Here is a 14,849-nt window from a genome sequence, read left to right as displayed (position 1 = left end):
CACAGTTTAGTCAAACTCATGCTGGTAGCTTTGAGAACACTGCCCATCCATCTCATACTCTGTCGTCCCCTTCTCCTTGTGCCCTCCATCTTTCCCAACATCAGGATCTTTTCCAGGGAGTCTTCTCTTCTCATGAGGTGGCCAAAGTATTGGAGTCTCAGCTTCACAATCTGTCCTTCCAGTGACCACTCAGGGCTGATTTCCTTAAGAATGGATAGGTTTGATCTTCTTGCAGTCCATGGGACTCCCAAGAGTCTCCTCCAGCACAATAATTCAAAAGCATCAATTCTTCGGTGATCAGCCTTCTTTATGGTCCAGCTCTCACTTCCATACATCACTACTGGGAAGACCATACCTTTAAGTATACGGACCTTTGTTGGCAAGGTGATTTCTCTGCCTTTTAAGATGCTGTCTAGGTTTGTCATTGCTTTTCTCCCAAGAAGCAGGCGTCTTAATTTCATGGCTGCTGTCACCATCTGCGGTGATCATGGAGCCCAAGAAAGTGAAATCTCTCATTGTCTCCATTTCTTCCCCTTCTATTTGCCAGGAGGTGATGGGACCAGTGGCCATGATCTTCATTTTTTTTTATGTTGAGCTTCAAACCATATTTTGTGCTCTCCTCTTTCACCCTCATTAAAAGGTTCTTTAACTCCTCCTCACTTTCTGCCATCAATGTTGTGTCATCTGCATATCTGAGGTTGTTGATATTTCTTCCGGCAATCTTAATTCCGGCTAGGGATTCATCCAGCCCAGCCTTTCGCATGATCCCCCTACAGGTGGTTAACCCTTGTGAGACTTCCTGCATGGCAGGCAGGAGTCAGATATAGTTGGGTCCAATACCTAAAGCCAATACCACTCACATTCTGTAACCAATAAAAGTTGTGGCCTTTTTTCGCCCATTAACCTACAGTAAAATACCGATGTCCATGTGTTTTATTTCATCAAAGGAGGGGGTACAGGGCCTTGACGTGCAACTATAGTTTAAATAGAAATACATGTCAACATAGAGAAGCTGTGTGCCAGGTGACTTGAGTGTGTACTCATTCTGCTGCCCAGGTGCTAAGGACCTTGGGCAATTTCAAGCCCCTTTTCTCTCTTATTTTCTCTCATCTTAAAATGGGCTAGGGTTGGGGAACCATTCAGATAGAAGACTCCATCAAATTCCCCTTGAGGGGTTCAAGTATGGAGGCCCACACCAAATTCCAAATCAGACAGACTTTATTCAGTAATGCATTACAGGACAGAATCCTAAGAATCTTCAAAGTATTTCCACTGGGATCCAATATAGACATCATTTTAGTTGTTCACCCTCTATACAATTACCTGATGCTACCCCAGCACTTTGTCATCTTTCATCCAGCCACAGTCCATGAAATGACCACCTCAAAACATTTGCAGGAGCAAACAGGATTGAAAGCAGGATTGCGTAGCATCATGAGCACAAATCATCAGTAATGTGTGTAGAATTTGTCTTTTGGGAAGCAACCATACCTTCACCTCAGTGACTCTTGTTATGCTGCATCTTTATGAGGATGCAGAACATATAATTTTACTATGCATTTTGACCACCATTTTCCACCACACCATTTTCTACCTTCCATTTTTGATGCAAGCCTCACATAACCCAGAGTCACATAAATCTCCCATAAGTAGCTTGAGAAATAAACCCAAAAACTTTCAGTCAGTGTAATGTAGTAAGCAGAACTTAAATGATTACTAAGGCTTCAATCCTATACACATACCTGAAAGTCTCATTGAGCTCAATGAGACTTACTTCTGCATAGCAAAGGATTGAGCTCACCTCTTAAAGTAATTTTTCTGGAGTGCTTTTTATAGTTCTTTTCCCATCCTGACATAGTCCCTAATATATTCTGACGCATGAAAGGAAACCATTAAAATTCTTTGGACATTTTTGTTGGTTCCAGACCAAGTTAATCACACTTAGTCCCACTAAAATTAATGTGAAAGCTTAGTCATGACCAACTTCAGTCCCATGAATACCAACGAGACATAACTGTAATTAATTTCCTCAAACTCCAACTCTCTGGGTGCAGAAAAATGTGAATCAATATAATACTCTCTTAAAATGATTGCTTTATGTATGGCTCATCATCACTGCAATCAAAGTTAAAGTAGAAAAAAAATTCTAATAATGTTTTTCATAAATAAAAACATTTGAAATAAGATATTATCATTAACTCTTTTTGTTTTGATAATAATTGTGTGTGTGTGTGTGTGTGTTTAGTGAAAAATACTGGGAAATATTGTAATTATTCTAAAACTTGGATTATATTCATAGAGCCACACACACGGAAACAAATATTACAGCTCTTAATGGAAACAAGTCTTCTTCCCTCTCTTTCTTTAGTAGTATAGAATAGCTATTATCATACTCTGTAAACATCTATAGACTCCTGCACAATATTATATTGCAGCATAAGACATGGAATGTATTCCTTCTCGTAATGTTTTGAATTTAGCATGTCATCACTGAAGGCTGCTCTGCTGCTTTCCCCCAGGGAAACTCAACATTTAGCACTGAATTTTTCACAGGTTACTGTTTGTTCAGATTTAGCACTAAGGAGTGGGTTTTCTGGAGGACAGCGGGAGGCAAAGGCAAAATCATTTGGACCCATGCTTAGAAAGTCTGAGACAAGTGGGAAACTGCTCAGACCTGTGCTTTCTAGGCAGAGGACAAGCAGAATTGACTAGAAAGAGCACTGAGAGAAGATATTACTGGGATAAAACTTTCTTGCTGACAACTCTTCTAAAAGCTTCCTTCACATCTTTGTTCCTAAGGCTGTATATTAGAGGATTCAGCATAGGAATCACAACCGTGTAGAACACAGAGGCCCATTTGTCCTGATCTAATGAGTAACTGGATGTTGGTCTCAGATACATAAACATAACTGTCCCATAAAAGAGGGTGACTCCAGTGAGATGGGAAGCACATGTAGAGAAGGCCTTACGTCTGCCTTCAGCAGAGCGGATCCTCATGATGGCAGCAAAGATGAAGAGATAGGAGATAAGGATGATAAGGATGGTGCTGAACTCGATGAAGCCACAGAGGCTGAAGAGGAGGATTTCACTCATGTAGGTGTCAGAGCAAGACAATGCTAGGAGTGGGGGGATCTCACAGAAGAAATGATTGATGATATTGGAGCCACAGTAATCTAAACTGAAAGTCAGGCTGGTATGGGACACCAGGCTTATTAGACCTGCTACATAGGAACCAATAGCCAATACCAGACAAACCTGCTTTGACATGACTGTGGTATAATGGAGAGGACGGCAGATGGCTACATAGCGGTCATATGCCATGGCAGCCAAGACATAGCATTCAGCATCCACAAAACCTACAAAAAATGCAAACTGTGTGGCACAGCTGGAGAAGGAAATAATTTTTCGCTGGCGTAAGAAGTCAGCCAGCATGCGTGGGGCAATGGCAGTAGAGTAGCCCAGATCCACTAAGGAGAGGTGGCAAAGGAAGAAATACATGGGTGTGTGGAGTTGCTCATCTACGGTGATCAGGAGGATCATGCCCACATTTCCGACCACATCTGCCAGGTAGATAAAAAGAAAGACCACAAAGAGAGCCATTTCGAGGCGTGGATTATCTGTGAAGCCCAAGAAAATGAACTCTGTCACCTGGCTATGATTGCCCTCAGCCATTGTGGCTGAAGACAAATTGGGGATCTTGGGATCCGGAGAGAAGACAGAAGACACTACTTGAGTCAGAAGAAATGCTTTGTAGTGTAGAGCAATAGAATGGGAGAAGAGGCAGTCTGCCCTGCTGGACAGAGAATACAGCACTCCTTCTGCAACTGGGTCCACCAATCACTTCAAGTCCCCTTAGTCAGTGTTATGAAAGGAACATAAACTATCACATTCAGTGTTTCTTCCTAAAGGAAAGAAAGCAGTTGTTTTATTATATGGGACCACATTATATAAAATGGAGGAAAGTACAATAATTAAACATTTTTATTCATTCGTTTCCCTGATTGGAATCAAAGCATGCCTTAGTTAAAGCCACAGATAGAACATGCTGCTTTATAAAGTCTTGACCATTATTTGCTCCATTTGTTGTTGTTTAGTCATTTAGTCATGTCTGACTCTTCGTGACCCCATGGACCAGAGCACGCCAGGCACTCCTGTCTTCCACTGCCTCCCGCAGTTTGGTCAAACTCATGTTGGTAGCTCCATTTCTTACCAGATCCCAATAGAGTGAATAATTTTTTTCATATACCTTGCATGTGGATCTAGAAAAGTGTAGCCAGAGAGTGCAGTAAAAAGGGGAACACACCCAGGGGCACATTTATGCAACTGGTGCAGTTGATTGAAGATATGAAGCTTCTGCAATCTTTTCCACCATGGCAGATAGGATTAGGCTAAAGAATGGGACTTCTGGCTGAATAGCTCCTATAAGACACTCCCTCCCCTCTTTTCCTGACATAGGAGGAGTCTGGTGTTATGAGAGATCTTCAACAAATTTCCCCCAAATCACTAATCTGTGGGAGAAGGGGAGGAAGGATCTATACTCTCCTGATGTTACTCTTCTCCTGCTACCATCTCTTTTTCCTGGGAGCTCTTTTTCCTGGATCTTCTAGTCTTCTACCCAACCTTCCCTGAGAGAACCATGAGAGCAACACAGGGCCTGGAACCTTCCATTGTCCTACTAGTTCTCTGGGTTATATCCATGGTCTCTGTAGCACCCTGTTTGCGTGACTTATTCCAGATTCCATTTTATATTTTGGCTCTTCAACTGAAGTGAATATTCCCTGTGCAGACCCCCCTGAGTTGTTAGCTCTGCCTGCTATAAAAGAAGATAATGACCCTGAAATCGTCCTGGTTTTGAATATGTAAACATTAAGAAGCTAAGCAAACCCCTGCTGGATTAGGTTGAAGGCCTCTTAAGTTCAGCATTCTGCTCCCACAGCAGCCAACCAGATGCCTATGGAAAGTCCACAAGCAGGACATGAATGAAATAGCACTCTCCTCACTTGTGATTCACAGCAAATAGTATTGCTGCCTCTATCAGTGAAGGTAGAACATAACCACCGTGCATAGCAGCCACTGATAGCCTTTTCTTCCATAAATTTGTCTAATCCTCTCTTAAAGCCATCCAGGTCAGTGGCCATCACTGCATCTTACTCACCAGCCATTTTAATCAGACTACCCTTGGAAGAGCACAGCATTGTGGGTTGTTAAATATTGTTGTGCCTATCTGTTGCCCATTTCTAGCAGCACAACAACAACAACCACAAGAACAACAACAAATGCTTTCAGGAGATTCTTGCTTGGCTTTCAATGTCAACTTGAGTAAGAATTCTAAGCAAGGTGGACTCTCTAGCATGGACAATGTTTGCTAGGGGATTCCTCAAGCAGAAACCCTGACTTCTTAAATTTCCAAAATTCCCTGAGCTAGCTTGGTCCACATATCTACTTACACAACCTTGAGCCCCTCCTGCTTGGAAAAAATTTATCCCACCTGAAAGTCAGATGCTCAGTCCATACTTTTGTCCACTCCTCTGCTTCTTAGCTGTTGTAAACTGGCAAGTCAGAAAGGTGGTATTTATTTATTCAGCTCAGAGCCCCAGATGGCTGATGCAAGGATTACATGGCTCCGCAGGAAGCCATTAAAAATACTTCTCAAGGGTACCCCCCCCTTGTCACTTTCTCCCTTTCATCCTTACAGAGATAATTAAAGATGTTAATTGAAGTTCTTTCTCTTGAACCTTTCCTCAGCAACACAAATTTTGTGCTGTTATACAGAAAATTATACCTAAAATTGACTCAGTCCTCCCAATATGTCACAGCATCCTCCTCAGCCAAATGTGGATGGTGCTTCCTTTGAAGTTCCTCTTCTGGAAGTAGAGTACCTCATAATTAAAACTGTCATGGATTCCTACAAAGATCATTGAAATTATATTTTGAGTGGGTACTTAATGAGAAGTCACTGTTAGACATTCATGTCCCCCACCTCACAGAACTACAACTTCTTCCATGATTCTCTGGGGAAAGGGAATGACCACCTAAATACTTTAAGTATATGATGTTATATACCATAGCCCAGCAGCCTATTTCTTTTAAACCTAAAGTTGGAAGCTTAGTCCTATGCTGTAGTCCTCCTGTATTTCAGAATGTATCCATTGAGGGGTGAGAGACTCTGTGTTGGCCAGAAGGTAATGGCTTTTCCACCTTCTTTGCCCCATCCTAAAGCCCTAGGAACCTTCATAAGGGAGCTGTTTCCAGAAGCAGAAGCAGAAGCAGAAGAAGAAGAAGAAGAAGAAGAAGAAGAAGAAGAAGAAGTACTGTTAGGGGACACACACCCTGTTTGCTATCAGGAGTTGGTTGGTTTCACCTTTGACACCCCTCCTCTAGCCTGAGGAACCTTCAGAAGGGAGTTGCTGCTGCAGGCATTATGTGTATGTGCATTCTAATGAGCTGAACAGAGTGCAAGATTATGAGTCATAGGGGTGGGAGAGTATGTGAATGAACATAACAGTGCTTAGTTTATTTTCTGGTTGCTATTTTGTTAAGTGTTCCGAATATTATTTTATAGATTACTAATGCTATATTATTTGGTAATCATAAAATATGACTTTTGCTTTAATTGTGATGTTTAGTTTATTTTTACGTCATTGCTTGGTTGACAGTATTTTATAGATTGTAATTGTTTCACTAATTATTTGTTAATTATACTATACGATTTATGTTGTATTTGTGATGTTCTTTTATGTTCTATCATGTTGTTGTTCTTAAGCCGCTTTGGGATTCATTTGAATGAAAAGCAACATAGAAACACCCCACACACAAACACACACATACACCTCCCACACTGAATTGGATCAGCAGTCCATTGTGTTCAGTATTCTGCTTCAAAAGTGCCTGATTGGATGCCTCTGGAAAGTTCACAAGTGGGGCATGAAGAAAACAGCTTCCCTTATTATTTGTCCCTAGCAGCTGGTATTTAGTTGTATGCTTCCTCTGCATCCAAAGGCTCCATCAGGCAACATACATACACTCATATTGAAAGACATTATGACAACAGTTCTTTATGAGCCAGCCTATGTACCATTCCTTATACATTTCCTCCTTTAAATAGACTTATTTGGTATACAGTCATACCTTGGTTTCCGAACAGCTTAGTTCACAAACAAATCGGAACACCGCAAACCTGGAAGTAGGTGTTCCGGTTTGCAAACTTTGCCTCGGAAGCTGAATGTCCGGTGCAGCTTCTGCAGCTTCCAATTGGCTTCAGGATGCTTCTGCAGCCAATCAGAAGTCATACCTTGGTTTCTGAACATTTTGGAAGTTGAACGGACTTCCGGAACGCATTCTGTTCGAGAACCAAGGTACGGCTGTATAGATAACCAGGACTTCACAGAATAACTCTGCTCTACTAGGTACACAGTGCATCCCTTTCCTCATCAATCTCTATGAACCGCCTCATAGTTATAACCAGAGTTAGTGTGAAAACATTTTCTTGCTGATGATTCTTCTAAATGCTTCCTTCACATCCTTGTTCCTCAGGCTGTAGATTAGAGGGTTCAGTGTGGGGTTCACGAGTGTGTAGAACACAGAGGCCCATTTGTCCTGATCTAATGAGTAGCTTGATGGTGGCCTCAGATACATAAAAATAACTGTCCCATAAAAGAGGGTGACCCCAGTGAGGTGGGAAGCACAGGTAGAGAAGGCTTTATGCCTGACCTCAGCAGAGTGGATCCTCAAGATGGCAGCAAAGATGAAAAAGTAGGAGATAAGGATGACAATGATGGTGCTGAACTCGTTGACTCCACAGAAGAAGAAGAGGAGGATTTCACTGATGGAAGTGTCAGAACAAGACAACGCTATGAGTGGAGGGATCTCACAGAAGTAGTGGTTGAACGCGGGTGGCGCTGTGGCTTAAACCACAGAGCCTAGGACTTGCAGATCAGAAGGTTGACGGTTCGAATCCCCGCGACGGGGGGAGCTCCCGTTGCTCAGTCCCTGCTCCTGCCAACCTAGCAGTTGAAAGCATGTCAAAGTGCAAGTAGATAAATAGGTACCGCTCTGGCGGGAAGGTAAACGGCGTTTCCGTGCGCTGCTCTGGTTCGCCAGAAGTGTCTTAGTCATGCTGGCCACATGACCCGGAAGCTGTACGCCGGCTCCCTCGGCCAATAAAGCGAGTTGAGCACCGCAACCCCAGAGTTGGTCACGACTGGACCTAATGGTCAGGGGTCCCTTTACCTTTACCTTTATGACTCTGACACAATAGGAAATTACATTTTCCAGGGCTGCAAACAGTCTAGGTGTCAGAGAGGGAGGAGGAAGAAGAAAGGTAGGGAGGCTTCTCAGACCTCCAGTTTTCCTTCTCTTCGATTGTTGCCAGTGCCTCGCCCACTGGCAGCAGGAAGGAAGTAATTCTTCTCCATATCAGGCTGAGCCAGGGAACTTTGGGAATGAAATCAGATCACATGGTCTGATTTCAAGATAGTAACTCTACTTCAGAAAAAGTCACTAACATGCTCCCTCACCAATTCTGAAGTGAATATCTTCAAAAATAAGCATGATAAAGACTTGAAACAAACTCTGCATTAAAAATATAATAATAATAATAATAATAATAATAATAATAATAATAATAATAATAATAATTTATTTATACCCCACCCATCTGGCTGGGTTTCCCCAGCCACTCTGGGCGGCTTCCAACTGAATATTAAAAACAGTACAGCATCAGACATTAAAAACTTCCCTAAAGAGGGCTGCCTTCAGTTGTCTTTTAAAAGTAAAATAGTTGTTTATTGCTTTGACATCTGCTGGGAGGGCGTTCCACAGGGCAGGCGCCACTACTGAGAAGGCCCTCTGCCTGGTTCCCTGTAACCTTACTTCTCGCAATGAGGGAACCGCCAGAAGGCCCTCGGCGCTGGATCTCAGTGTTCGGGCTGAACGATGGGGGTGGAGACGCTCCTTCAGGTATACAGGACCTGAGGTCTGTGAAATTATTTTAATGCCATGGAGGCAAGAATACCTAACCTTCAGTTAATGTACAAAGTTGAAAGTTGAGAATCATGGGGAAAATTTTCCCTTCAGGTAAAAAATATGTATCATTTAGATGGGTTTTTATTTCATCAAAATATGCTAGGAAATTATCTGAGCAACAACTTTTCCCTTGTTATGGTCCATACCATTAACTACTTATTAATCTATTTATTATTTGAGGCCTTTATATACTGCCTTTCATAGATACTGATTCCAGTTGATTTTCAATGCATTTTCAATACTCATCCAAACTCCACATGTACACTTTTAAGATGTATTTTGCATCATATCATTCCATAGTGTGAAAAATACTCTAAGGGTTATTTTGTTATGGGACAAACAAAGCACATAGGGAATAATTATAGACTGTGTTACAGAGTTCTGCATGTTGCAATTAAAAATAATAGGACTTTATCAGCAAAGAATGCCAACACTTATATCCTCCTAATAATGTCCTTTGTACACAATTATTTATTCATTTGCTTGTCTTCTCTGGGGTGCAGAATCCAGGAAATGTTTGTTTTAATAAAGACTCACAGGGCTAGCCACAAGTCATTGAAGAAGTTACTAATTAGAATCAAGATTGTTAAGTAAATGAGGATCATTTAATCCTACAAGTGAACCAAGGCCAGAGCTGTAGCTAATAAATTTACTATATTTGTCCACCTCTGTATCCTGAATATTGTCAATACGTCATGTTCTTGTCTACATGCCATTGCCTGTACATCACACACATCTCCTAAATCTGTACGGAAACTGTACATCAAAGTGGCATAACACCAGTGGTTTATAGTTGTTGTTTCTGTTCATTAGTGTGGCAAAGAGAATGTAACACAGTGTTTCCCAGACATGGGTCTCCAGCTGTTTTTGGACTACAACTCCCCTCATCCCTGACCACTTGTCCTGCTAGCTGGAGACCCGAGTTTGAGAAACACTGATGTAACACTACTGGGAGAGTGAAAAGTTAATAATTGTAGGAGAGGCTATCTGCCTTCCAGAGGCAATATGAGAATACGAACACCTGGTTGGGTTATTGATAAAGTGGCTGCCAACAGTGGCGTAGCGTGGGGGGTGCAGGGGGGGCCGGCCGCACCGGGCGCAACATCTGGGGGTTAGGGTTAGGGTGCGCAAATCCTCGGGTTAGGGGGTGCAAATTACTTGCCTTGCCCCGGGTGCTGACAACCCACGCTACGCCACTGGCTGCCAATAATTAGAACTTTGCTTCAGGATGAGAACAGAACTTGTGCTCCGGCAACGTGGAGGCAGCCGGAGGCCCCATTAACTAAAGTGGTACCTCAGTTTCAGGGTAAGAACGGACCTCCAGAACAAATTAAGTTCTTAACCTGAGGTACCACTGTATTCCTATACCAGTTACAATTTTGCTCCCAGCCTAAAATATTAAAACCTGAGCTATCCATAGCACAACACATGGCCTCTTGCAAAAAATATAAAGAATGGGACTGAGGAATTGAGAAGTTTGCACTTATTTTATCTTTAAATGCCCAACCTCTCTCAGGGCTTAATCAAATAGTCAAATTTGATTCTGGGAAACCATACAGTATCCATTCTGGTCCTCTGCTATTATTGTGGTTGCATGGCCCTTTGGAATTGTTTCCTGTTCCTTACAACTTCCTGGAGGGTTTGATTCATTTATTTCCCACCATCCATTCCCACCATTTTAACACAGCCTGCAATAACATGCCAATAACATGCCAACCATAGGGCTGGTTGCATTTGCTGACTCCAAGCAAAACAGAAATATACTATCACCCCAATGCTTGGTGACAAATCATACTGGAGAACAGGTCTAAATCCTTCCAACCCTTGCCACATACAGTGGTACCTCAGGTTACAGATGTTTCAGGTTACAGACGCTTCAGGTTACAGACTCCGCTAACCCAGAAATAGTACCTAGGGTTAAGAACTTTGCTTCAGGATGAGAACAGAAATCACGCAGTGGCAATGGGAGGCCCCATTAGATAAAGTGGTGCTTCAGGTTAAGAGCAGTTTTAGGTTAAGAATGGACCACCGGAACAAATTAAGTTCTTAACCCGAGGTACCACTGTAATGGTTTCATTCCAAATTTTCTTTAAATTAGTTGAAGTCCTTCCCATCATCCTCTGTACAGAAGAAAGGCTGCACTGCAATACTCTGTATTTGCAATAAACCCCACCTTTCAGTTTGTTGAGATATAGTCTTTCTGCCAAAGAATTAAACATTGTAATAAATTTCATTTATTAAATCTGTATACCACCCTTCATCTGTAGATCTCAAGGCAGTTCATATAGCACAGGTATAAGATTTAAAAAACAACAACTAAAAAGACTTAAAAGCAACAACAAATTTATAGTACATGTTAAGTCCAACCAAAAGGAAATATGAAAGACAAAGGGGTAAGTACCACAAATAACCACCCACCAAAGATTATGATTCCACCAAGGGCGAGAAACTCCCTGGTGACGTTCAGATCCAGACCATTCAGATGGAAAGTTTGGAAAATCTTCTATCTTAGTATTTTCTCTATCTATAGTTGGCCTTCCAAAAGGGAAACAGTTCGTTTCAGTTTACCAGTCTTTCTGGAAAAATGCTTCAGTCTGGTCATCTGCATCAGAATAGCCTCAAGGGGAATATCTGTGATTCCTCCAACTCCATTTGTGTTTCTCATTCTTGCAATTCTATGGTATGGTTCTGGAGTGACCTTTTCCAGCTCAGTCCCTTAGCTGTGCTCCCCTGAGGCACCCAGTGTCCCCCTAACCTCCAGTGTAAGAACTGCAACAGGTCAGGAACTCATTTTAACTTGCATGCAGTGAATCCAGGTGTTGTTTCCTTCCAATTTTACAGAGGGATGAATGGCCTGATGAGGGCTATCCCACTGTGGCTCTGGGCAATTCTTTCTTATTACCTTCTTTACCAGGACCCAATCACAAGGTTGCAGATCATCCAGAGGCCAGGACTGAGTATTCCTAAAGAGCGTAAGAGTGAGAGTCAATGCATTCTGGAGTTCTTCAACATGTTCAGCCAATTTTTAATCTCCTCCCATTAGTGAAGCATATAGAATGCATAATGGCCCAGTTAACTGAAATAATCTTCCAAAGAGGACTTCATCGGGGCTCAGGCTTGTACCTACCATTGAGGTGATTCTAAGCTAAGTTTCTTCACCAGGTTTTCCCAATCCCACCTTAATTTTCCCAGTAGTTTTCTCAACAAGCCCTTGATAACTGTGGGCAATGCAGTGGATGCAGTTGCTGGGTTATTCCCAAGGATGTAAGCACTGTTTAAACAGCTTGGTTATTGAAGTGGGATCCCAAATCTGGCTCTGTTATTTGAGGACCTCCAAACTGGGGGATGATATCCTTCAGTAGAGCTTTGACTACTGAAGCAGCACCTGCCTTTCTGGTCAGGAAAGCCTTGACCCATTTCAAAAAAGTACAAATCATTAAATCCACCACTTCCTTCTCAGTTTCCTCTATCCATGCGTTACTCAAAAGATGCTGATAGCCCTGGCATGGAGGCATATCTGCAGTCTTTAATCTCTGAAGGGGGCCAAAGATGTTACTGGAATACAACTCCCATCATCCCTGACTATTCACCATGATTGCTGGAGAAGATTGAGAGTCTAGTGACATCTGGGAAGACACAAGATTTACCCACTCTGGAAGAATGGCAGATGAAGGTGATGGACTATATGGAATTGGCGGAAATGACCGGCAGAATCCGAGACCAGGGAGAAGAGTCGGTGGAAGAAGATTGGAAGAAATTTAAAAACTATTTACAGAAATACTGCAAAATTAATGAATGTTAGAATGATGTTGGATTGAAGTTAAGTGGTTTTTAGCAGCAATGTTATAAAGGAATATGTAAAAATGGATTGTTAACAGGTGATAATCTAAAGCTATAATATATTAAGATAAAAGATTAAGATAAAATCAAAGAGGGAAAGGATTTGCTGAACTAACTAATTGAACTGGAATACAAGAAAGGGAGGTGTGAGGAGGTCAGGGAAACAAGCAAATGAAAGATAAGATATGGAAAGTCTGATCTGTTTTTAACTGTTTTTCTTTTCTTTTCTTTTGTTTTTGTAATATGTTGAAATTTTAATAAATATCTTCTTTTTTTAAAAAAAAGAGAGAGTCTAGCGACATCTGAAGGGCCTCAGGAACCCATCCCTGCTTCAGAGCAAGGAAGGAATCAGGATTGTGTCACACATTACAATTACCTGATGAGACTAACAAGATGGTGATTATTACTGCGTGGTCTCTCTAGGATGAGTGTCATGGGAAGTTGCCCCCAAGGCTTTCTGTTGTTCAATAAGCACATATGCTCTCATCAGCTCTAGAATCAGTTCTTTAAAACGCATGTACACTCATAGCCTCTAGAATCAGTGCACAATATGAAGAAAATTCTGTTTGACTACAGGTAAGGCTGAGGTGATGCAACCAGATCCTATAATATACATGCTGAGTTTTTATGGGGAAGGAATAATCTTTCTTCTGCAAGAATAGTAGTTGCCATTACTGAAAGTATTTATCCACACTTAATGGTTTTTTAAATAAAAAATTAGGTAAATATCCATTTTAATGAACTTTGAATCTTTTGTTTTCAGTTAGTTTGAGTAGCTGGAAACCAATGAGTATCTAGTTGAGGATGCAGGGCTTACTAAACTGTGATTTCTGAATTTAGGGAGGGGACACACTGAATGGAGTAAACTGCTTTAATTTTGGCTTAAAACTTCCCCCTCTCTCAGTGTCACCTACCCCTGCTTACACTACTCAGACCTCTGTCATTGTTCAAGATTGCTCCTTTCCCCCTCTCAATTTTTCTACATGCCTGCTTTATTCAAGCCTCTGTTGTTTTAAATTTGGCATTTTTCCATCTTTGCTTTCCTCAAACCTCTGCTGTCATTTAAAACCACAACTTTTCTCCGTATCATTCAATCTCTGCTTTACTTAAACCCCAATTGTTGTTTTAAAATGGGCAATTCCCTCTATGTCTTTCCATTCCCGCTTTACTCAAACATCTGTTCTTGTTTAAAGCCACAATTTTCCTCTCAGTGTTTCTCCACCCCTGCTCAAAGTTCTGTCATTGTTTAAAATAGTCTCTATTTTTTATTTCATTATCTCACACATATCTCATGTGTGAGATATAAAGGATGTGGAGCCCTCATATATTCCATTGTAAGAAGGCACTTTACTTAAATCGCTGCTGTTGTTTAAATCCACCTCTTCCTTCTCCGTTTCCTCTATCCATGCTTTACTCAAATGTCTGCCTTTCTTTAAAACCACCACCTTACCCTTCTCAGTGCCTTTGCCTTCTCATTCCCAGGTCATGTCCATGGCTGGTGTGCAACCGCCATTGTCTTTTGCTCCCATACACCATGATAATTTCATGCAAACCCAGGCTTATGATGAGGCAGTGCAAATCCTCCAATGGGGGCTGCATGATGAAAGGAAGGCATGGCCAGTTGGTCCCTGAAGAGTTGAGAGTGGTAAAGAATATCTGAAATGATGGCACACACTCATTAAAGCCCCTCCTGTCTTTTTTATTTTGATGGATGTACACAAATATAAAATTAACTCTGGAGTGGCCATGCATTTGCCTGATGTAAGTGGAGTTTGGTTCATAGTGCAACATGAAAAATATTTTGAAAAATATTTTTCCAAATAATATAAATGAAAATCACATTCTTTTTTTTAAAAAAAATATTAAAATGTTTCCAATGCACACTCTTAAATTATCTCAGGTTTTCACTATGATTTTCAATGTTTTCTCTTATCTACCCTAATTTTAGCCCTCACTACTGATTGATGGTTAATCATACTGGAAGA

The 14,849-nt window shown here is 41.4% G+C and overlaps 1 protein-coding gene across 1 annotated transcript; it reads right to left on the bottom strand.

Annotated features, from left to right (window-relative positions):
• Positions 1 to 2,733: 2,733 nt before the first annotated feature.
• Positions 2,734 to 3,672, bottom strand: LOC310679122 (olfactory receptor 5AR1-like; the record flags this gene model as incomplete). The annotated part of the gene is made up of 1 exon (XM_083443918.1): positions 2,734 to 3,672. The coding sequence occupies one exon, from the start codon at positions 3,670 to 3,672 to the stop codon at positions 2,734 to 2,736; it is 939 nt and encodes a 312-aa protein (XP_083300044.1).
• Between the last annotated feature and the right edge of the window lie 11,177 nt (positions 3,673 to 14,849).

This window comes from Podarcis tiliguerta (assembly GCF_965153285.1).
Source record: "Podarcis tiliguerta genome assembly, chromosome: 1".
In the NCBI taxonomy this organism is placed as follows: Eukaryota; Metazoa; Chordata; class Lepidosauria; order Squamata; family Lacertidae; genus Podarcis; species Podarcis tiliguerta.
The sequence above is the reverse complement of the archived record's forward strand: the minus strand, read 5'-3'. Positions and strand labels throughout refer to the sequence as shown.